Source organism: Eleutherodactylus coqui, chromosome 11 (genome assembly GCF_035609145.1).
Source record: "Eleutherodactylus coqui strain aEleCoq1 chromosome 11, aEleCoq1.hap1, whole genome shotgun sequence".
Lineage (NCBI taxonomy): Eukaryota > Metazoa > Chordata > Amphibia > Anura > Eleutherodactylidae > Eleutherodactylus > Eleutherodactylus coqui.
In genome coordinates, this window is record NC_089847.1 from 2,050,578 (window position 1) to 2,074,384 (window position 23,807).

General features: G+C 54.3%; 1 protein-coding gene across 1 annotated transcript; it reads left to right on the forward strand.

Moving 5' to 3' along the window:
* The first annotated feature begins 893 nt into the window (after positions 1–893).
* Positions 894–23,494, forward strand: SLC7A5 (solute carrier family 7 member 5). The gene is made up of 10 exons (XM_066582491.1): positions 894–1,548; positions 8,171–8,296; positions 12,012–12,117; positions 12,201–12,245; positions 12,713–12,836; positions 13,252–13,355; positions 13,791–13,887; positions 15,419–15,568; positions 19,392–19,569; positions 21,777–23,494. Exons 1-10 carry the CDS (start codon positions 1,032–1,034, stop codon positions 21,830–21,832), a joined length of 1,503 nt encoding a protein of 500 aa, XP_066438588.1. The 5' UTR covers positions 894–1,031; the 3' UTR covers positions 21,833–23,494.
* Positions 23,495–23,807: the final 313 nt, after the last annotated feature.

Below are 23,807 nucleotides of genomic sequence, written 5' to 3' on the forward strand. Positions count from 1 at the left end.
AAGCGCGGCGCTAAACACAGACAAAGTCTGGAAACCAGGGCTATCGGCATAGCAACTAAACACAGGATCGTGCAACCACCGATCACATGAGAGCGGGGCGGCGGGGGAGGCTGGGGGGGCCGATATATCACCGGGGGGTGTGGGGGGGGGCGATATATCACAGAGGGGTGGGGGGGCCAATATATCACAGGGGGTGGGGCGCGCCAAAGAATACGATGGCTGATACTGGGTGGATATCACACAACTCAAAGAAGCAAGACCAAAACCATGGAGCCTTCAGGATCGCCGACTAAACAGCTAACAAGGTTGGCTCGCGCGGGCGGGGGTGTATTCCATTCCGTGAGCACGCGGCGTATTCATGGCCGACCGCGGCAGCCAGATGTTTAGGCATAAATACCCCCCCCCCCCCCCCCCCCCACGAGGCTTCAATGGTTGAAAATAATGAAGAGGACAATAGAAGCTGCCGTAATTGTATCGCCGCGTCCGTAACGCCCGCGCCACACAATACTACATGGTTGTATCAATGGCAGGAGTGAGAAATGGCGCAAAAAAAACCTACAAGTCGTCCCACAGAAAGCGCTGCGGCCGTGGAAGGTGGCGCCGCGAGAGGTTTATGTGCTGCACACGCGGTAGACCGTAATAAGCGCTCTAGAGGTCCATAATAAAGAGGTAGCGTAATACTTATAGCGCATCCCCCCAGGATAACGCTCTCCGATACATTGTCGCGCCCCGCAGTCCGAGGAGTCGGGAAGCCGTAAAGGCGCTGCGGGCGCTGGGAGCGATTTACGGGCTCTTAGGGCTGCGATTGGGTATAAAGTCACTTCTATATATCCACGAGGCGAGGAGGGTCATTCTCGCTGCCAGGAGGAGGGTCGGGGGGTCCTCTGCTGTGATCCACCCTTCCGCCGCCAGGGGGCGCCTCCTCCCCGCAGGTTGCATCAGTATGGAAGCGCCGTGACGTCTGTGAGAAGTTGCGGATAAAACCGGGCGGCGGGAGCGGAGAACGTGAGAGTGCGGGCGGCAGCAGCGAGATGACGGGCAGCGGGGTGAAGCGGCGGCAGTCGGGGCCCCCGGAGGAGGCAGCGGCGGCCAGCGAGAAGATGCTGCGGGAGGAGGAGCAGCCGGCGGCGGCGGCGGCCGTGGAGCTGCAGCGCTCCATCACGCTGGTGAACGGCGTGGCCATCATCGTGGGCACCATCATCGGCTCGGGCATCTTCGTCACCCCCACGGGCGTGCTGCGGGAGGCGGGCTCCCCGGGGCTGTCGCTGCTGGTCTGGGCCGTCTGCGGCCTCTTCTCCATCGTGGGCGCGCTGTGTTACGCCGAGCTCGGCACGACCATCTCCAAGTCCGGCGGGGACTACGCGTACGTGCTGGAGGTGTACGGGCCGCTGCCGGCCTTCCTGAAGCTCTGGGTGGAGCTGCTCATCATCCGCCCGTCCTCGCAGTACATCGTGGCGCTCGTCTTCGCCACCTACCTGCTCAAGCCGCTCTTCCCCACCTGCCCGGTGCCGGACGCCGCCGCCAAGCTGGTGGCCTGCCTGTGTGTCTGTAAGTAGCCGCGGGGCCGTGTGTGGGGGGCGGGGGAGAGCCGCGGGAGATGCACCGTATGGGGCTGGAGATACAATGTAGCCAACCTGCTCGAGATACAATGTAGCCAACCTGCTCTAAATACAATGTAGCCAACCTGCTCTAGGTACAGTGTAGCCAACCTGCTCTAGGTACAATGTAGCCAACCTGCTCTAGGTACAGTGTAGCCAACCTGCTCTAGGTACAATGTAGCCAACCTGCTCTAGGTACAGTGTAGCCAACCTGCTCTAGGTACAGTGTAGCCAACCTGCTCGAGATACAATGTAGCCAACCTGCTCTAGGTACAATGTAGCCAACCTGCTCTAGGTACAATGTAGCCAACCTGCTCTAGGTACAATGTAGCCAACCTGCTCTAGGTACAATGTAGCCAACCTGCTCTAGGTACAATGTAGCCAACCTGCTCTAGGTACAATGTAGCCAACCTGCTCTAGGTACAGTGTAGCCAACCTGCTCTAGGTACAGTGTAGCCAACCTGCTCTAGGTACAATGTAGCCAACCTGCTCTAGGTACAATGTAGCCAACCTGCTCTAGGTACAATGTAGCCAACCTGCTCTAGGTACAGTGTAGCCAACCTGCTCTAGGTACAATGTAGCCAACCTGCTCTAGGTACAATGTAGCCAACCTGCTCTAGGTACAATGTAGCCAACCTGCTCTAGGTACAATGTAGCCAACCTGCTCTAGGTACAGTGTAGCCAACCTGCTCTAGGTACAGTGTAGCCAACCTGCTCTAGGTACAGTGTAGCCAACCTGCTCTAGGTACAGTGTAGCCAACCTGCTCTAGGTACAGTGTAGCCAACCTGCTCTAGGTACAGTGTAGCCAACCTGCTCTAGGTACAGTGTAGCCAACCTGCTCTAGGTACAGTGTAGCCAACCTGCTCTAGATACAGTGTAGCCAACCTGCTCTAGATACAGTGTAGCCAACCTGCTCTAGATACAGTGTAGCCAACCTGCTCTAGATACAGTGTAGCCAACCTGCTCTAGATACAATGTAGCCAACCTGCTCTAGGTACAATGTAGCCAACCTGCTCTAGGTACAATGTAGCCAACCTGCTCTAGGTACAATGTAGCCAACCTGCTCTAGGTACAATGTAGCCAACCTGCTCTAGGTACAATGTAGCCAACCTGCTCTAGGTACAATGTAGCCAACCTGCTCTAGGTACAATGTAGCCAACCTGCTCTAGGTACAATGTAGCCAACCTGCTCTAGGTACAATGTAGCCAACCTGCTCTAGGTACAATGTAGCCAACCTGCTCTAGGTACAATGTAGCCAACCTGCTCTCGATACAATGTATGGGACCGTAGATACAATGTAGCCAACCTGCTCTAGATACAATGTATAGGACCGTGGGTACAATGTAGCCAACCTGCTCTAGATACAATGTATAGGACCGTGGGTACAATGTTGCCAACCTGCTCTCGATACAATGTATGGGGCCGTGGATACAATGTAGCCAACCTGCTCTAGATACAATGTATGGGACCGTGGATACAATGTAGCCAACCTGCTCTAGATACAATGTATGGGACCGTGGATACAATGTAGCCAACCTGCTCTAGATACAATGTATGGGACCGTGGATACAATGTAGCCAACCTGCTCTAGATACAATGTATGGGACCGTGGATACAATGTAGCCAACCTGCTCTAGATACAATGTATGGGACCGTGGGTACAATGTGGCCAACCTGCTCTAGATACAATGTATGGGACCGTGGGTACAATGTGGCCAACCTGCTCTCGATACAATGTATAGGACTGTGGATACAATGTAGCCAACCTGCTCTAGGTACAATGTAGCCAACCTGCTCTAGATACAGTGTAGCCAACCTGCTCGAGATACAGTGTAGCCAACCTGCTCGAGATACAATGTATAGGACTGGAGATACAATGTAGCCAACCTGCTCTAGGTACAATGTAGCCAACCTGCTCTAGGTACAATGTAGCCAACCTGCTCTAGGTACAGTGTAGCCAACCTGCTCTAGGTACAGTGTAGCCAACCTGCTCTAGGTACAGTGTAGCCAACCTGCTCTAGGTACAGTGTAGCCAACCTGCTCTAGGTACAGTGTAGCCAACCTGCTCTAGGTACAGTGTAGCCAACCTGCTCTAGGTACAGTGTAGCCAACCTGCTCTAGGTACAGTGTAGCCAACCTGCTCTAGGTACAGTGTAGCCAACCTGCTCTAGGTACAGTGTAGCCAACCTGCTCTAGGTACAGTGTAGCCAACCTGCTCTAGGTACAGTGTAGCCAACCTGCTCTAGGTACAGTGTAGCCAACCTGCTCTAGGTACAGTGTAGCCAACCTGCTCTAGGTACAGTGTAGCCAACCTGCTCTAGGTACAGTGTAGCCAACCTGCTCTAGGTACAGTGTAGCCAACCTGCTCTAGGTACAGTGTAGCCAACCTGCTCTAGGTACAGTGTAGCCAACCTGCTCTCGGTACAGTGTAGCCAACCTGCTCTCGATACAATGTAGCCAACCTGCTCTCGATACAATGTATGGGGCTGTGGATACAACGTGCTCTTCTCTTTATAGCCCCCCTGCAGCTCCTTTGTGTTCCGTCCTTCAGATTGTATCGGGTTATAGATGTGCGGGGAGTTGCGTTGTATCTATAGGGGGTTGTATACAGTCCTATAGGGGACATCCAATCACTGTAGAGTTAGATACAACGTCTAGGACTGTATGTAACCCTACAGATACAGACTGTATGCGCGAGTATAGATAAAAGGTAACACTCTGTATGTAGAGGAGGGCTGACCGTCCGCCCCTTATTATTGGGGTTGGGGGGCTCTCGGCCCCCTTGAAGCGACACATGCCAAGTTCTCGGTCACGCTGTAACGCGTCGCTTGTTCCTCACTTCCTGTGACGTTCTGTAAGTGTCGGAGTATCAGACTTTCTGGATGAAGGGATCAGTTATACGATCCCCCGGCTGTTCGCGGTTTCAGACTCGGTGCGGTTTTTTTTGCTCGCCTGCGCTGAGGACAGACGTCGTAGGAAGCGAAGGTTTTCTGTTGCGCATCATACAGCGGCCTGCTGTGCGCCCCCCTGCCCTCGCTGTATGCTTTGCATCATGTCAGCCGACTTCTCACTCCAGCACGTGCTGCAGCCCCGCCTCCCATTCATTCATCCAGCAGGCTCCGCCCCTTCTCATTCCTTGCTGTAGCTCCAGCCTTGCAGCGGCGTCTGTATCTGTCCGTGACGCCCGTCGCCCATCTGTGCCACAACTGCACATTTCCCCACAACGACTCCGTCTCGCCGTTCGCACGCGGCCTCCAGAGCGCGGTGTATTACAGCGGTTCATGGGTCAGATTTCGCTTTAACCCTCGTGTGGTACCAGTTTTGAAGTGCAGGATCGCGGCGCCGAAGGCTGCAGTCAGACCCCCATGATACCACACAAGGGTTACTAGGCAAGGCCACTGAAAACTCGTTTACACGGGAAAGGACAAGGGCTGCCATTAACCCCTTAATGACTAAACCGTGAAACTACAGATCTGCCTCCTGGAGCGGTTGTCCTAGGCGAGACGTGGGGTCGGTGATATCTTTGGTGGGAAATACATATTGGGGGGGGGGGGGGGGGATTGCTCGTAGACTTTGGATGACCTACTGGGGGCACGGCATCCAGTAATCGCGTAAGACTTGTAAGAGGAGGATTTGGCGCCTCTTTTGGAAAATCCTGTTTACTTTGCGGCTTGTGAGATTACTGATTGTTGGCCGGCCCCAGCGGCCGCGGTCTCCCAAATGTACGGTATATAGGCACGTCCTATAACAGCGCTCTACACGTCCGCTGTGAGTCGCCGTACAGTTGCAGTTGTGACGTCCCTCCTTCTCTGCGGGACCCCTAAGTGACCCACGCGATGATAGAAAGACGCTCGGCGGTCTGGTTGGCGTTGACCCTCATTGAAATTTAACCTAAAGGCTAGTGGCGGGGGGCCGTAATCCCGTCTGCGCGGCGTCCGATGAACCGGTGTATTCATGGGTGTTGTGTACTTCTCATCCGTGAAACGGACGGCAGTAGGACGCGCTGCGCCGTTCATCGGCCGGCTGCGCAGTTACACACAATGCCCACGTGCCGCTCGCCGAGGAGTAAACCCATGGCGTTTAGTCCGGCAGCGATGAACCGAAGTTGCACGCGGCGCCCACTAGGTGGGAGCAGATGGGGGTCTATAGCTTCGGGGGGCCCTCTTTGCCGACACCCCTCCCTCTTTAGACTCACGCCTGACACTTCTGTTCCCCGTAGATTTAAGGTTTTTCCGCTTTGTCGCCATTCCATCGGATTTCCAGCTGTTCCATATATAATATATTTATTTTATGGATTTCTCAAAAAATCTAAAAGAAAACTAAATGTCCATTTTTGGCGTTTTGTTTCTGAATTAATTTGTGCGATTTGTAGACTAATCTGTTAAACGCAAATGTGGCGACACGAAGAAACGCTGAATCTGGCAGCGGTGCGGTGAAGGTCCGTACTTCGCATGTGACCGCTTAGCCAGTCGCAGCTTCAGTGGCCGTTGAGGAATCGCTACCTGCGGCCGGACTCGGCGCCGCTCTTGGCTTCAGTACAGCGAGCGGCGGGATTGTTTAACGTTATTGTAACCTTCAATGGGGAGTGCGAAATGTCAGCGAGGAAAAACAGACAGCTTGTGGCGAGGAGGGGGGGGGGGGGGGAGCAGATTGTTATATAAGGGGCATACAAACCGCAGCAGAGTATCCGGCTGCCCCTTTATAGAACTTCAGCATCCAGTGTTGGGGCATGCTGGGTCTTGTAGTTCCACACTAGCTGTAGCTCGGCAGGTTGGTGGCAGCAGTTCCCGAGGGGTTAATACCCGGCAGTGGCTTTGGCTTCCTGACAAGCTGCGCGGTGAGGTTTCCGCGTGACATCGGGCGGCGCCTGCGGCGCTCCTGGTTCCTCTTGGTTTGTTTGTGCCAAGTTGGTTCCATTATTCCTCTGTAGGAGCGCGTTCGTGTCCCTAAACTGCGGCGGCCGTAAGGGCGGCCATATTGGATACTGCGCTAAATATCCAGTCATATTAATATCCTGAAATGGTAAATTCGGCATGGTGCATGCTGGAGCCGGCCGCCATCTTCCCATGTGCCGCTGTCTGACTTCTGGGAGCCCCCAATCATTCTAATGGAGGGTCTCCGTGGAAGTGACGGTAAACGTGCGGACGCTTCTCTGCAGGGACCAAGTGGCGCAGTCCATCAGGTTGTGTATTTTGCGGAAGCCGGTCCCTGACCCCCTTGCAGTAAATATCTGGTACGTTGGGATTCGGAAAGGCCGCGCTATTTCTGGGGACGTCGCCTTGATCGAGATCCCTTTAGGTGTTGATGCCGCAGGCGGCGGTTCTAGCGGAGATGACATCAGCGCATCCTCCGTGACGTGGATCGCTTTACTGCCACCCGCCATAGTCATGCCCCTCGGTCACACGTACTAATCCTCTTTCTCTCCTGGAGTTTTAGCTGCACCAACCTCCTGCGCAGCTGGTGCACAACGTACGATGCAGAGCTGCAGTGTAAAGCATGGGGGACTGCAGAATGTAGTACAGCGGTAATCAGAAAGCTATTCTCTAGGGTGAGTGCGATACCAGACCGTGTGACTAACCCGATATTGCGCTCGCCAACCTGCGATTTCCCCACAGATGCGAGGCGCTCGTGTCAGACGCCTCACATCACTTCAGGGAAGTGGCGACCCTTCAGCGATTGGCATGTATCTCCTGGCGGCGTGCGATGTGCCTGCGAGCGCTGATCCTGGCCCCAATGAAAACCATGGGCGATGCGCTCCGAGGGAACGGCCAAAGACCGGACAAACCGCGCAGCGGGGAAAACCGTTTATGACCCCGTTGAAAAGAGTGGAGTTCATATTTGTACGATTCCCCGGCGTGCGACCGGAGGAGCGGCTGAGGCCCAACTACTCGGGGTGAGGATCGCTCACTTGTCGGAGTCGCGGGCTTCTCGCTCCGTGTAAACGCTCCATAGATGGTGAGGCCCCCGATCCAGCGGTGATCTGTCTGTCTAAACGCTCTGCGGACGTGTAGCCTCTGTCGTCCCGTGTAAAGGGCCGTTACCCTTCAAACCCCGTCTGCAGAGGCACTTTAGGAGCGTGCAGCGAGGGTCCGGGGCCCCGCGGGCTGTCTGGTGGCCCGGTGGTGTGCAGGGTGTCGGCTGTCTCCCTTGTGCTCTGGCCCACTTTTGCGCCACTAAGCGCCCCCTACTAATTGCTGGCAGGATAAAGCCCTGGCGATGTGCGGCTCCGTGCCGGCCGGACGACACAATGAGACCTTTGTCCCGGCGCATTGACCAAATCCCCCGTAGCAGAGCGCGGCGGTCGGAGAGGCCTTGTGCGGGAGCGCTGGAGAGTGGCGGGATTAGCGGTCCCTACAAGAGGGGATTTCAGGGCGCCTGATGCCAGGATCTCGCAGGGGGCGCTGTTAGCTGATTAACGAAGAGACGCGGCGGTAATTGGCATGATTAACTATTTCACTCCCAGTCAGCGCCTCTCTTCCCATCAGTTTGCGCCATGCTTTACCCTACTGCTTCCTGTCTTGCCGTTCGCCGCCGTACGCTGCTGAGTCTCGTTCTCCCTTCTGTCTTTCAGTGCTGCTGACTGCAATTAACTGCTACAGTGTGAAAGCCGCCACGAGGGTGCAGGACGCATTCGCTGCCGCCAAGCTGCTGGCCCTGTGTCTGATCATCATCCTGGGATTCGTGCAGCTGGGCAGAGGTGAGCCGGGGCTTTCGGGGTATTGCGCTCTCCTGTGACCTCAGACTACAAGCCGACGCCCACAGCGACGTGTCGCATTGCTGGTCCTGAGTTACACGGAGCAGTCATTAGTTTGCAGGAATTCTAAGTAATTGCGCGGCTGTTGTGCCCCGCCCCCCTGCTGCGTTACAACCTCACATTCGCCCCACGCCGGCAGCCGGCACAGGAGTTGGACGCCTCGGCTGGAATTAATACGATAAGGCCGCTGCTTGCCTCATCAGAAAATCTCGCCTAAGAGGATTAGCGCCAAATCCCGCTTCTTCTGCAGGGCTTTGCACCTAAAGCAACCTGTCTTCTGTCTGCCGGGCGTCGGACTGCGTGTTTATCTAATTAGCCGAAGCTTGGCGTCCTGCAGTACAAATAATACCTGACGCCCCCGTGCCGCACCCAATACGTGCGCCGGAGCGGAGGCGGACGCCACATTAGCAGATCCTTTACTTGGCTTGTTGCATCGTGTTCTCTACTCCACTCACACCCAGAGCTGCGCTTACAGTTCTGTCGGCTGCTGCTAAGTTCTGTTAAAGGGGTATTGCAGCAGTATGAATCTTGTGGATAGACGATGGCTGGTCTGCGGCTGCTGCGATCCTTTACATGGGACTGACTAGGATATCCAACCTCTGGGAGTCCCATCGACACGCATACAGAGGTGTTTGTGGTCGCGCTGCTCATTCAGGACCCCCCCCCCCCCCCTCATTCTTGTTCCTGGTGGTGAGACCCCCACCAATCGGTCACCCCCTATCCTGATAGGTCATGGATGGTAGATCGTGGGCACTGACCTCACGTGAGCCCCTTATCGGGCATTCGCCAGTGCAGCTGAGGTGCGTCGCGGCTTATCTGGATTCCCTTCAAATCAGCGGACGTTCAAGCGCCTATTGGTCTCGGGGCGCCGGCAGGCAGCAGCTGTCTCAGATCTCTTTCGTGCTCGTCGCGGTGGTGGGAGTGTAATAGCCGCTCTTAGTTTCCAGCGGAGCCGCTTCTGCTGCCGTCCGCTCTGGCGCATGTCTGGTCCCGCGCGCTTCCAGCTGGTCCGGCGATCAGGTGATTCCTCGGGGTCCCGGGCAGCGAGTCCCCCACAATCATCCTGAGGATAGTTCACCAATAGTTTTTGTTTGGAAAACCCCTTCAGCCACTCAGACTCAGGTGCACGATCCCCGTTCTATTAATGGGGGGCACACAGGAGGCCTTCTCTTCTGATGGCGTTGTAGCTTTTTTTTTTTTTCTTACCCTCTGTCCCCATGACGTCCTATAAGACCCCTGGGGGTCCTATTTGCACTCTTTTCCTGTAGCTGGGGCGTCCACGGGAGCCCCCCGTTGTAACCGTAGTCACTAACAGAGCTGATCGGGGTCTGCTAGGACCCTGCAGCTCTGCTGTAACCAGGAGTCACATGATCGCCGGGTCGCATAGCGGTGGTAATGCTTCTATTTTCACTTTTTAGTACATAGCGCTGATTGAGCTTCTCCCTTCTCCTCCGGGTCCCGGCTGTGTCTGACAGCTGAAGGCCCGACCAGTTCCTGCTTGATTGCAGCAGCGGAGGCTTTAATCCTGCGCCGTACATCCGCTATCAGCAGGGGTTAAAGCCCCGGACCGAGCGCCGTATATATACCGCACGATGTATGCAGCACATGGCTGTGCGGACGCTGCATCTACGCGAGACGGCAGGAACCTCTCAACTCCTTCCACTTAAGGAAAGCAGCTGCACTCTGAATGCAGCTTTGGCTGTGATTGGAGTACAAGGCAAAGTTGCTGAAAACTGTCCTGCAGCTAGGGGTCGCGCCCTCGGGTGGTCCTTTCTGCTGACGGTACCCGTGTTTCGGGGGCGCAGTGAAGGCGTGGGTGCAGGGCTCCCCCTCAGCATCTCGTAGTTTGGAATGGCTGCAGCTTTGGGCTACTTGCATTTCCCCAGTTTGTAGGGGGTGAGATGGATGTGCCGGCGGGGGGCGTCCTGCCGTGTAACCAGACGGTCGGAGGATCTGCGTACTAGAGCCTGGATGAGGGGAACTACAACTCCCAGCCTGCAGCTGACGTGGGAAGTACGTTGCGGTGCACTTCCCATGTTAACCCCTTAGAGACCGCAGAGAGGAGGGCTGACGAGGTCTGTAACGTTCTGTCTGGTTGCGTGGTAACTCCACCCCTGACCGCCATACGCACCACGCAGGCGCCGACCTCTTCCTGGGTGACGGCAGAGTCCTGTATCAAGGGTTTGTACGGCGTTTTGCCTTCGGAGTCGCAGCGCGCCCGGGGTCCGGGGGTCTCAGGTTTAATTTGACGTCTTCTCTATAGAAAAGCAATGAAGACGAAGTGCAGGTAAACGTCCAGACGGCAGCCTCACCGGGGTAGAATTACCGGGCCGCCTTGGCTCTGACCGTGTAAGTAGCGCTAAATGTATTAGGGGTTGGCGTCTCTTCGGCGCCCCTCCCTCTGGTATTTCCTGTTAGAGGGTGCTGTGCCCCTGGGGGCACATGTGACGGGTCATGCAGTGCGGGCGCCGCACACGGGCTGTCAGCTGCCTCCCTCCATCCCAGGACTGTGAGGCGGTGCGCCCTGCGTGCTCCTTCACGTGCCGTACATGTGGATGACCCCCTATAGGGAGCCGGTGATGCAGGGTGGGCCGGTCCTGACACCACGTCATGTGGAGGAGTCGGTGGCCCCGTGCGCCATGTCTGGCGGTGTTGTCGCCGCGTGCGCAGCATTCGTACTCTTACCCTATTCAGTCCATCACAAAGATGGGGATGATAGATGAAAGCGCCCGTGTTCGTCCTGCGACAGCGACTACCTACTGGGGAAGGCTGTGCGAGGCGGACCGTCACCAACAAGAGCGCAGGTATAAAACTACCCGCCAAACGTTCTAGTCAGAGCCTGGTTCAGAAATGGCGCCAAACGTGGTCTGTCACAAACACGAAGAAACTGAGGCCTCTGTCAGCCCGGATGTCCGTCAGCCATCTGACCTTCAGCTGCGGATTGCAAATGGCCCTCAAACACCAAGTCGGCGACGGTCCCAGCTGGTTGGCGTATCACGAACGGCGTTCTGACGAGCGCTAAAATCTCTGAACCTGAAACCGAATAACGTGTGCCGAAACTGAAAGAGCGACAAAGGTAAACGTGTAAATGGCCGTGCGCAGTGCTGATTGCCACCGGAAAACTGGCGTTCGCGCAGTGAATACGGATGGTAAGCCCCGTTCTCTTCCGGTCGCCCGTGAATGTCGCGGTTTGTCTGGGTGACTGAACAGTTTTATAACCAACCGACACCAGAAGAATCTACTTCAACCAGATGGAGCGACATGCCACGCCTCCCGCGACTCGCTGGGCGGGTTCATGTACTGTTTACGGAGGGGCGAACTGCGAGCGGGGGGTTATGACCACCAACGGTACCTGTGGGGAAATTAGCAGAAAGTGTCCAATAACCTGCAGCCCCTGGATGCCCCCAAGGAAAACCTCACGAAGACCATCTGCAGCATCACCGCTGAAGAGCTGCAGGCAGTATCAGCCAACCTCCGCCAGCATCTGCTGTAATAGGGGGGCTCACCCTGTATATTGTATAGCGGAACAATCTGCAGGAGGCGCCGTGTTGTAGGAAGGAGAGGGATGACGTTCTTGTGGGCGGTGGCTCGGCTGCGCGGTGTGGCTGGCGGGACGGGCGTTTGTTCCCCCTCTTCATTACGTTTCTGTACCTTACAGGAGACGTCAGCAGCCTGAACCCGGATCACGCCTTCGACAACACCAGTAAGGATGTTGGCAAGTGGGTCCTGGCGTTGTACAGCGGACTCTTCGCCTATGGAGGATGGTAGGTGGGCAGCGCGGTCCGACCTGCAGCGTCACGGATGTCACCGACTCCTTGCTGACTGTTTCCTTTTATTTTTGCTGCAGGAATTACTTAAATTTTGTGACAGAAGAAATGATCGAACCGTACAAGTAAGTGACCGGCGGCTCTGACCGCGCCAAACCGCTGAGCCCAGTCAGCTTCCGGCTCCGGCACTCTGCAGCACTTCCACAACCTGTAACTATACATGTACACGGGCCGACCGTTGGGGGCAGAAGCGCCTGATGGCCGTCCCAACAGTGATCACACAGGAGTGATAACGGCGCAGCGGAGGCCTTCCAGCCGCCTCCATTCACGGGAACAGGAGGTTCTCATAGATAAGGGACTGCCTGAAAACAAGCGACTCCTCGCTCCGCCGCCTCTTGGCTTCGCTCTCACACCGCACGACTATCACCGAAGATCACTAGTTTGAGCCTTTTTTTTTCCCCTTGCTGTTAGTCGGCCGCACGGAGAATATAATGTGGGGAGCGGATTAATCTGCGCTGTCGCTGCGCGCCCCTCTAATAACGGATTAACCCTTTGTCTGCTCTCCCGGTAAAGCTATGACTTGTCTCCGCAGGAACCTCCCCCGCGCCATCATCATCTCTCTGCCCATCGTCACCTTGGTTTACGTCCTCACCAACCTGGCGTATTTCACGACTCTTACGCCGGAGCAGATGCTGACCTCGGAGGCCGTGGCCGTGGTATGTGGCGCTGATCATACGGAATACGTGACGCCTTTGTGGTGGGTTTGTTTGTGGCCCGGCGAGGGTTCATCCGACTGCCTCGTTGGCGCAGAGATTTTGGCAGTTAATACTTCTGTTTTGGGTGAAGCTTGCGTCCTTTTCACCAGGAATCTGCGCCGTTCTTCATCTGGCGCAGCTTTTGTGAAGGTTTATTTGGAGTAAATGCCGCGTCTCGGCGCGCCGCCGGAGGAAACGACTTGTGGGTTTCCCTTGGAATCTGTGTCTCGTTTCTCCGCCCGGTCAGGAGTCGCTACGCTGGGGGCCGTCTGCGGGAGCTGGAATGGGGGCCGTACTGGTGACCGCTCGGCTTCTGCAGACGGCTGTAGGATGCGGCGGCTGCTCTGAGGATTCACCGTCTGCTTTATCTCTGCAGGATTTTGGCAATTACCACCTGGGCGTCATGGCGTGGATCATCCCGGTCTTCGTGGGACTCTCTTGCTTCGGCTCCGTGAACGGGTCGCTGTTTACTTCTTCCAGGTAGTGAAGATGAAACCCCAAACTGCCAGCGTCTCCTCCGTATGTCCGACTGATGAGGGTTGATGTAATCGGACAAAGGGATTGTGTTCCGTCAAAGCAAAGAATAACTGGCCTAATTACCAGACCTCCATAACAACCGCTCCCGCAGGGCTAGTCTCTAGGGGGTGGCGGGGGCGCACATGCAGGGGCGGCGGCTGTAACACCCCCTACGTGCTTCTAGTAAACTGCTGGATACATTAAAGTAATGCCAGGCAGCAGCTGCAAAAGCCGTTACAATTTTATGGTGTGTAAAGAGGGATCGGACCCCCTGAAGGCTCCAGCATGCGCCGCTGGGCAGACGGGTTGGTTACCTGGTACATTAGTAATGGGGCCGCCCGTTATACAGTATAAACAGATGAAGCGCAGCTTGTCTTATTTTCTTCTCTCCCTCCTCAGGTTGTTCTTTGTGGGGGCCAGAGAAGGACATCTCCCCTCTCTTCTGTCCATGATCCACCCCAGACTGCTCACCCCCATGCCGTCTCTCATCTTCACGGTAAGTGCCTGCAGCTGTTCACAATATGGCGGCTAAGTGTCTGATCTCTAAGGGTCGGGATCCTGAGTGATCCCCAGATCTCCGGACCACGCATGGAGCCGTGGTGTGCGTGTGACCCACCCCTCCCAACTCCCCTGCAAACTTTTTCAATTTCTCACCATTTTGTAGATCTCTGCTTGCTGTCAGCAAATAGAAATATCCTTGTTTACGTTCAGAAGCTGAATCTGCACAGAACGGACGCCCATTTAGACCCAACAATCCTTGGGTCTAACTGCACGGACATCGGCGAGTTCTTGTTAACGAGTCGTTCGTTGTCTTTCAGCAAGCTGAAGAGCGATGAGCCTTATCAGTGCCGCGCCTTGAGTTCTCAGCGGGATACTGCTGATACTATTCCAGCTGTATCCTGCCCTGAACACAGCTGGAGTATACAGAAGACAGCAGTTCAGCTGTGTTCTGCATACCTTGCTCAGAGTGCTCAGCTGTATACCAGCCATGCGCTCCGTGAACACAGCCGGAGTATAGCCGCCCCCCCCCCCCCCCCCCCTGCGGTGATTTTCAGGGAAGGGCTTTAAATATAAGTCCCTCCTTGAAAATCCTCCCTAGCTGGTGTAACAAACATACCCCCTTTGCCGCCGCTGCGGGGCTCAGCCGCATGTAGGTGGGTCTTCTCCCTGCACTGCTCTGTGGACTAATGGCAAACTATCATGACAGCAGCAAGATCTGCGCTGCTATGATCAGAGGATTGTAAAGACTGGATACAATTGTAACAAACCCTCAGCTGCGAAAAGTATTCACCCTGTCTACACTCAGTCTTTGGAGATTAGCCAGACACTTTCCATTCACTAGCAGCAAGCAGAGGTTTAGAAGATGGTGAACTAGTGTCCATTAGAAAGCTATTGAACCTTTTATTATCCAGCGATTTAAATGGTTGTCCCACCAGACTTGGTGATCAGTGAGGGTCCGACTGTCAGGACCCCCGCAGAGCGCTGCAAGGAGGCTCCAGGGTCTCTTGATGTGCACTGATACTCTATTTCCCCCATAAGACGGCTGCCGTCTCCAGCAACTCCACTGACCTGAATGGAGCGGCGGTGCACATCTGTCTGAGCCGCAGGGCATGCTGGGATCTGTGGGGGTCCCGATACTTGTTTTAGTGGGACAACCCCTTTAAGCTTTATAGAAGTAGAACTAGAAAACCCCCTTTACATTGGGGTAGCGGCTGCATGTTGGAGCTGATGATACATAAAGGGGGGGAGGTGTTAGATTGATGTGTATCCATTGTGCAGACGCGGGCCGGGGGTCCTTGAGACGTTTTCTGCTCCTAACGCTCTACAGATGCAGCCTGAGAATCACAAAAGGGCCCCAACCCCCACTAATCCGGGCACATAATTCTGCATTGTGTAGCACTGCTCCCTCCTGCTGTTGTGTCAGTCCTCACTGTTGCTCTGGAATTCTATTCATTCTCCACTTTGTCCCAGTCGTCGTGTGTAATCTAGATCTGTGTGCCTCATGCTGTACTTTCTTCTACTCCCAGTGCGCCATGACGCTGCTCTATGCCTTCTCCAATGACATCTTTTCGGTCATCAATTTCTTCAGCTTCTTTAACTGGCTGTGCGTGGCGCTGGCGATCATCGGGATGGTGTGGCTCAGATACAAGAAGCCGGAGCTGGAGCGGCCCATCAAGGTATGAACTGTGTGCTGATGAGCGGCGCGGGTACTGGAGAAGTAGGACCCCCTGTAATAAAGTGAAGTCCCGCTGTGGTCCCGATGATTGTTATAACAGGGTTGTGTTCCCAAACGCCGGGCATCGTGGTGACCTCTCATTGGCTGCATCCGTCACCTGACGTCCTGAGATGACCTCAAACGCTGCGGCTGTGGATCCCGGTGCTTCACGTCGTGTCACTAGCGGGGGTCTCCAGTAACTGCACGGCCTCTAAGCTCTTGGAGCCTCTTGTAGATTTCAGGGCATCTGCCTGGTTCCTGAGCCCAGCTGCGCCGTTTCGGGGGAGCACACAGCTTTCCCGGACTCCAGAGCAGCAAGTCTGCCTCACTGCAGGGTAACTGTCCCCGTTTCATCGCTGCAGGAGTCGTGCCGCTAGCAGTTATGGCACCCGACTGAACGGAGAGCCGTAGTATCGGTCACCCAGCTTTCCCAGAGCGGCACATCCTCGCTGGCGGCCGGGGCTCATATTGCAGATCTGCCGCAGTGGATGTTTTCCACCTTCCCAAGAGCAGTTTTCACTAAGTGAATAGAACTCGAGAGAAGGGGGGGGTGACCCCTCTGGCATGCATCGCCTCCTGCAGACAATCATGGAGGCCGGCGGCTTAATCCTTCGCTAATGCAGCTGCTGCCGGCGACAAAGCGGTGACAGCGGCAGATCCCTCCGTTTAACAATGATGACAAGATAAGCGGCAGAAATGGCGCCGCCGGCTGCTAACGAGACACGATTGTTCCCGCAGCGCTCCTCCATGACACGGCTGGATTATTAACCCTTTCCACTTCCTAAAGATGCCCACACAGTAGGAATAACATGCAGCGGGGGATATTACACGCGTGTTACTGGAGTAACGGGATTCTCAGGGAATCGCTTGGGGGTTTCAAGCTCTGTCAGTAAAACTCCATGTTTAGTCGGAGCCGAGCCTCAGCATTTGGGTGGAGTGTCACCAGTGCGCCAGACTTTTTGCCCATTTTGTATGGCAATTCTTCCCATTAAGTGGGTGGGGTTTAGTGGAGGGCGGGGTTTAGTGGAGGGCGGCGCCACTTCTTGCCCTACAGACTGGCTGTGATTTACTCCGGAAGCCTAGCTGGCATAGATCAGACTTTGTGGTCAGGGCTGCACCGACCCGAGGAGGCATCTGCTCTTCATTGTGTGCATTTTGGAGGAAGACCGGCCTTTCACACATCAGTCTAAGTAAACTTCCCCTCTTTGGTGGTTCAGTTCCTTAGTTTTTAGGATCACTGTTTGCAGTCAGTGAACGGAAACAGTCTTTTTAATCACAAGCTGAAAAACTGCTGCCAGCTGAGGGTGTGTTACAATGTATCCAGACTCCAGAGTGATACATTGTTGCTCCTCTCAGGACAGGAGAGGGATTTGGGCTGCTGCTGTTTATCCCGGGGAGGATGGACTGCGCTGATACACTGTGACAAACCCTCATTAGGCCACCACTATGTAATCCTGGAGGGCCGATGGGTTGGCATGGCAAACAGACCCTGCCCGCTGGCTCCCTGAACACACTTTTTTTTTTTTTTATCCTGCGCAGAAAACCCTATTTAAAGAAGAAAACTGTGGTGTTTGAAAGCGTTTAAAGCCTCGTGGACCCCAAACAGGGCCACTAACTACAGTTTGTCATGCAAAACCTAACCCTCCCCTCCCCCCTGTACGGCCGCGGCAGCAGAATATAAAGTATGGCTTTTTAAAGGTGAAGTTGAAAATCTCTCCATCGTTGTGAACTTAAGGCCGAATCACTGAGGGGTTAAAGGGCACGACCCACCAACACTACGCCCCCTGTCATGGGAAGGGGGTCCTTGGTGTGATCGGAGCGCTGATGGGACGGACTGAGGTAGAGTGCCTGACCAATGCTCCTCTCTCACTGAGGCCCCTCGTTCTCATGATCCGTTGGGGTCCCAGCTATCCCTCTAACATTACCCCCTACCCCCGAGTCTGCGTCCCCCCGCAGGTGATCTGTGAGTCCTCAGCAGAACGCAGGCTGCCACGTGCAGCAGTCTGTCCTGCCTATGGATGCCGCCGGTTCCTGCTGACGGGGCGCTGCACTGACGCGCTTCCACATGTATAGTAACTGACTAATATAACGTTATTATGGGAAGAGCGCCATCCAGAATAAACGCAGGCGGCCGCCGGGGTATCTGGGGTCAGTCCGAGGGCCGCTGTCATTCGTTCCTAAAGTGCAAGGCAGCCCGGAGGCCGCAGACAGGTACAACGTTTCCACCGCTCCGGACTCGCCGCGCTGCTTTGATCTCAGCTGGATGCAGTTTAAGAGTTCCTTTTTCCTGCCGCCCCGTGTTGATGTTATGGATTAGTTCAGACGACGAGCGCGGCGGAGGGGGGGGGGGGGGGGCTGCGCAACTTCTGGCCGCGGCTCCTTTTTTGCTGCTCATTGTTCTCAAGTTTCCTGTAGAAATTCACCTGCTGAGGAAAAAGGCCGTTCACACACAGCGGGGGTCCGAGAACACAGCGACGGGAATAGTAACAGCAAGCGGGGCTATCGGGTACAGGAGACCACATATATGCAGAGGAGAGCAACGTGCATTTATGTATAGGTCACTCTGTATAAACTAAAACGGTGTACAGAAATGATTTATCCTGTATTATACTCCAGAGCTGCACTCACTATACTGCTGCTGGAGTCACTGTGTACATACATTACTTATCCTGTACTGCTCCTGAGTTACATCCTGTATTATACCCAGAGCTGCACTCACTATTCTGCTGGTGGAGTCACTGTGTACATACATTACTTATCCTGTACTGATCCAGAGTTACATCCTGTATTATACCCAGAGCTGCACTCACTATTCTGCCGGTGGAGTCACTGTGTACATACATTACTTATCCTGTACTGCTCCTGAGTTACATCCTGTATTATACCCCAGAGCTGCACTCACTATTCTGCTGGTGGAGTCACTGTGTACATACATTACTTATCCTGTACTGATCCAGAGTTACATCCTGTATTATACTGCAGAGCTGCACTCACTATTCTGCTGGTGGAGTCACTGTGTACATACATTACTTATCCTGTACTGACCCTGAGTTACATCCTGTATTATACTGCAGAGCTGTACTCACTATTCTGCTGGTGGAGTCACTGTGTACATACATTACTTATCCTGTACTGATCCTGAATTACATCCTGTATTATACTCCAGAGCTGCACTCACTATTCTGCTGGTGGAGTCACTGTGTACATACATTACTTATCCTGTACTGATCCTGAATTACATCCTGTATTATACTCCAGAGCTGCACTCACTATTCTGCTGGTGGAGTCACTGTGTACATACATTACCTATCCTGTACTGACCCTGAGTTACATCCTGTATTATACTCCAGAGCTGCACTCACTATTCTGCTGGTGGAGTCACTGTGTACATACATTACTTATCCTGTACTGATCCTGAGTTACATCCTGTATTATACTCCAGAGCTGCACTCACTATTCTGCTGGTGGAGTCACTGTGTACATACATTACTTATCCTGTACTGACCCTGAGTTACATCCTGTATTATACTGCAGAGCTGTACTCACTATTCTGCTGGTGGAGTCGCTGTGTACATACATTACTTATCCTGTACTGATCCTGAATTACATCCTGTATTATACTCCAGAGCTGCACTCACTATTCTGCTGGTGGAGTCACTGTGTACATACATTTCTTATCCTGTACTGACCCTGAGTTGCTTCCTGTATTATACCCCAGAGCTGCACTCCCTATTCTGCTGGTGTTGCCTGATCAGACATGACGTAACCTCTTCTTCTCGTTGCAGCTGAATCTCTCCCTCCCCTTCTTCTTCATCCTCGCCTGCGTCTTCCTCATCGTTGTGTCGTTCTACATGACGCCCTTTGAGTGCGGGATCGGTTTTGTCATTATATTATCGGGGGTCCCAGTTTACTTCTTCGGGGTCTGGTGGCAGACCAAGCCGGACTGGTTGCAGCGAACTATACGTAAGTATCACAGTTCGTGGTTCGGCCGCGATGCGCAGGTAGTCTGTCTTGTGCTCCCCGGTACGGAGCCCTCCAGCTGCTGCATTACTGAGGGCAGGCTGAGACTTGTGGTTCCTCTATATGTAGATGACAGTGTCCCCTGTATTGAAGGGGTATTCTGATCTGCAGCTGCTGCTGTATCTTTGGGATATGACATGTTATAGTAGCGAGGGTCTTCACTCTGGGCCCCTCACCGATCCAGGGAATGAAGGGGAACGGAGATGTGCTGCAGCAGTTGGGTGAGCGCTGCTGTGAAGGAGCCACAGATATGAAGTAGTGTTACAGCCCCTCAATTATCAGCGTTATTGGGGGTCCCAGAAGTCGCCTCTGCCCTCCAGTGATGACACGGCGATGTGCTATTGCTTAAGGTTCTGAACATCGCCCACGGACCCCCAATGACTATAATGGGGTCTGGCGGGTTTCCTGGATCCACCTTCTTCCCTTTTTTGAAGACTGGGACAACATTTGCCCTTCTCCAATCTTCTGGGACTTCTCCTGTTCTCCAGGAATTCTCACAGATTATGGCGAGTGGTTCAGCAATTACCTCCGCTGCTTCCTTTAGTATCCTAGGAGGTAATTCATTAATCTGTATTTGTATAGCGCCAACATATTCCGCAGCGCTTACATAGACGGGGGGAAGACAGAAGTACAAAAATGACAGAACCACGGTTACATAGTAATCAGCTGATGGAAACAATAGGGGTGAGGGTCCGGCTCCAACGAGCTTACATACTACAAGTAATGGGGGGATACAGAAGGTAAAGGGGCTGGAGATGTGCGCGGTATGGCGGGCTGGAGATGTGCACGGTATGGCGGGGTGGAGATGTGCACGGTATGGCGGGGTGGAGAGTGAGGGATGCTATACACATAGACAATGGTCAGACATTTAGCCGTGTGACAGCAGACTTTGCAATCCCTGCTAGCCATCATAAACCGCCCCTGCAGTCATACGGTCAGTAGGTCAGGGAGCATGTTATCAGGGGGGTACAGAGGGGTTTGTTTAGGGGATGCGGTATGCCTCCCTGAAGAGGTGCGTAATTCATCTGGACCTTGAGACTTGGGTTCATGTACGTTAGCTAAGTGTTCCCTCACCATCTCCCTGCTTATAGATAGCCTGCATTCTTTTATTCCCCCAATAGCACAGAGAAGATCAGCTGATGTTACATCTACTTTCTGAGAGAAAACAGATACAAAATAGGAATGTATAAGTTCTTCTTCCTCAGCATCATTCTTAACCAATTCACCATTTTCATCCTGTAAACATCCAATAGCATCTTGGACTTTTCTTTCGTTTTTGACCCCACCCAATTTTTTATTGCTTTTTCGTTGCATCACCAGACTTCAAGCTGCGGGGTGGATGTTGTCACCAGGTGTTGAGCCATGGGGTGGGGGTGGGAGAGGAGCCAACGGCGTGTCACCAGGTATAGAGCTAGCAGTGGTGTCTGGCGCTGGGGGGATGTCACCAGGTGTAGAGCGCCTCCTTGCCAGCAGTAGGTTGCAGCTTCTGGACCTTCCTGCGTCAACGGTTGGCCATGGTATTGGGAGTTGGAAGCTATCCGGTGTGTGTGGTGCCGCTACATTCAGGTTGACCTCATAAATGGCCAGAACGTGGACAACGAAGCCTTGTAGGAGCTCTGTGGGACCTGCTGCGAAGGACTAGGACCATTTGTTATAGTGTAGTCCACCCTCACCACCAATGGGCACAGAGACTTCCCGGACAATGTGGCATCACCCACCCTGTGGTAATACTCTGGTACAGCTCCGTGTCTTCACCAACATGATGAGCGCCATGTCATACGGCACACAGTGTGGAGGAGCAGAACGTCTGCAGACTTCATTGGCCGCCCAAAGTACGGATCTCAATCCCATCGAGCGGGACGAACTAGAACGCCGTATCCGTCCGCCCAACACACCCATCATCCCCCGCATCACTGTCTGAAGCTCCTCCAGGAATGGCGGCAGATCCCTCCACACATCTACGGGGATCTGGTGGGAAGCGGCCTCGGAGGGGACTGCAGTCATGGGGGCCAAAGGCGGCCCACCACTAGGGGGAACCTAAGCTATGGGTCCTAGTACGTCTGTCAGCGGGTGGGGTGTTTGTGCCGGAGTATCGGGCGCTGTAATGATCTGCAGAGCTGTAATCAATGTTCTGTCTTTGTATCCCACAGATGCCACAACCGTCTTGTTACAGAAGATGATGGAGGTCGTCCCTAACCAGTCCTAAACCAGCCGGCCGGCCGCTGCCGTCACGCACAAAGTAAAGGAGACGACTGACTACACTTGATTACATCCGGACTTCTGGGGCCGCTATGAAGCGCCGCCCCCATACTATATGCAGCGCCCCGCCGCCCTCCGACCCGCCAGCGTTTTTATAGTCGTCTTTTAGTTTGTTTGTCTACAAAAAAATCTGATGTAGAATTTTATTACCTCAGAAGGAAAACGGCCGAAAAAAATGTGGAATAAAGCGGCCGGCCCCTCTGGACGTGGGTTCACTGCGCCGCCGTCTGCGGCTTCTACCCATGGACGCTGGACTCTGCCGGGCGCCGCGGCGGCGGGACGCCCACATTTGTTTCTTCTACTTTTGAAGCATTGACTTTGCATAAAAAAAAAAAATCAGCATCAACCGCACTGCCTGGCCAACGGACGCCCCGAGACAGGACTGGCGCCGTGCCGCTCGCCGCTCGCCGCCCGCTGGACTTCCTCTCTACTGATACAAACTTTAGTCTTGTTTGCAAAAGTTTTTTTTCTATGTTTTGTTGTTTCTGTTTGTAGAGCACTTAGTGTCCCGCCGCGCCTCAGCCTACTGCACCCAAGTTACCAAGGGGCGGAGCCTGACAAGGCATTAGAGACCATACCACTAGAGCAGCGGTGTCAGGCCCCGCCCCCAGCGCTGCAGCATACAATGTATCTTAGAAGGTTCACGACTGTTACTGCTGAGTAATGGGAGGGTTCTGAAAAGTATTGTAAGTGTCCTCTAATGGGGGCCCTGCTACAGCTGGGGACCCCGCTCCATCTGGGGACCCCATGAAGTGACCCTCATAGTGGGGGAGCATTATCTGCCTTCCATCCCCGGAATCATGGCTGCGTTGTCAGGCTCACTAGACAGGCGCCGCCGTCTTCTACCTTCACGCACGCGGGGTGTCGGTGTTCTGAGGCCCTTAATGCTGCCCTCTGATTGGTGTAACTTGCGTTAGGTAGATGATTGTGGCAGCCATCTTGGATGACCCAGGAGTGAACACGGGAAGCGGCAGATCTGAGGGGCGACAACAAAGAGGAGCCGCCGGTTATACAAATCCCCATTCTGTAAGGGGATGACAGTTATATTGGGGGGTCCGAGACCCTCACCGACTCCTAAGAGGGTCCCAGCGCTCCATGTCCCCATACGTGAGGAGCAGGCTGTTGTAGACGGTCTGGCGCGGCGGTTGCTCCCCGGCGCCTCACCTGCCGCTCCGCCATCTTGATGTTTTGTGTATTTCCTAGCGTCTCTTATTTATTCCTCTAGCCGTAGTTCGCAGCGCTGATAGTCGCTCCTCCTCCAAGTACTACTTCCCTTCTACTCCACTCCCTTCCAGAGCTGCACTTAGTTGTGCCATCGGTTCCGGACGTGCATTATGGGAGATGTAGTATTTAGCCAAATCCCAGAATGCCGCAGTGTAGGATCTCCGGCGCGGCTGTAAACGCAGCTCTGGGTGTGACTGGAGTGCAGTCACTCGTGGATGGAGAAGGAACCTGCTTGCCCCTTGGTTGGCGGAGGCCGTGAAACACTCCAGCTTCGGGCAGACAAGGCGCCAGCCGTTTATAACTTGAATTAACTCCTTGTTTCCTGGAAGCGTTTTGTGTTTTATATTAGTTTGCCTTTATTACTAAAACCTCAATAACGAACTCACTGATTGGTTTTTGGCTTCTTTGTTGTGCCGTTTCTGATCATTTAAAGGGCCCCCGCCCCGGCTTTGCTGCTGTCCGCCGGCGGTGCGGCATCTGCATCGGGCGCAGCCGGTCTGTGGCGTTTCTATGGCGTCCTGTAATGCATTGTCCTCGGCCGGCTGCGGTCTAATCTTCACATCTCCGGTCCGTATTATATGTCAGCCGCTCCTCGATTCCTAATCAACTGACACATGCAAAATGGCTGCCTGCGACAGACGGGCGGCTGCTGACCGTTCCGGATCTATACGGTAATCCGCGCCGCCATATGTATTCTT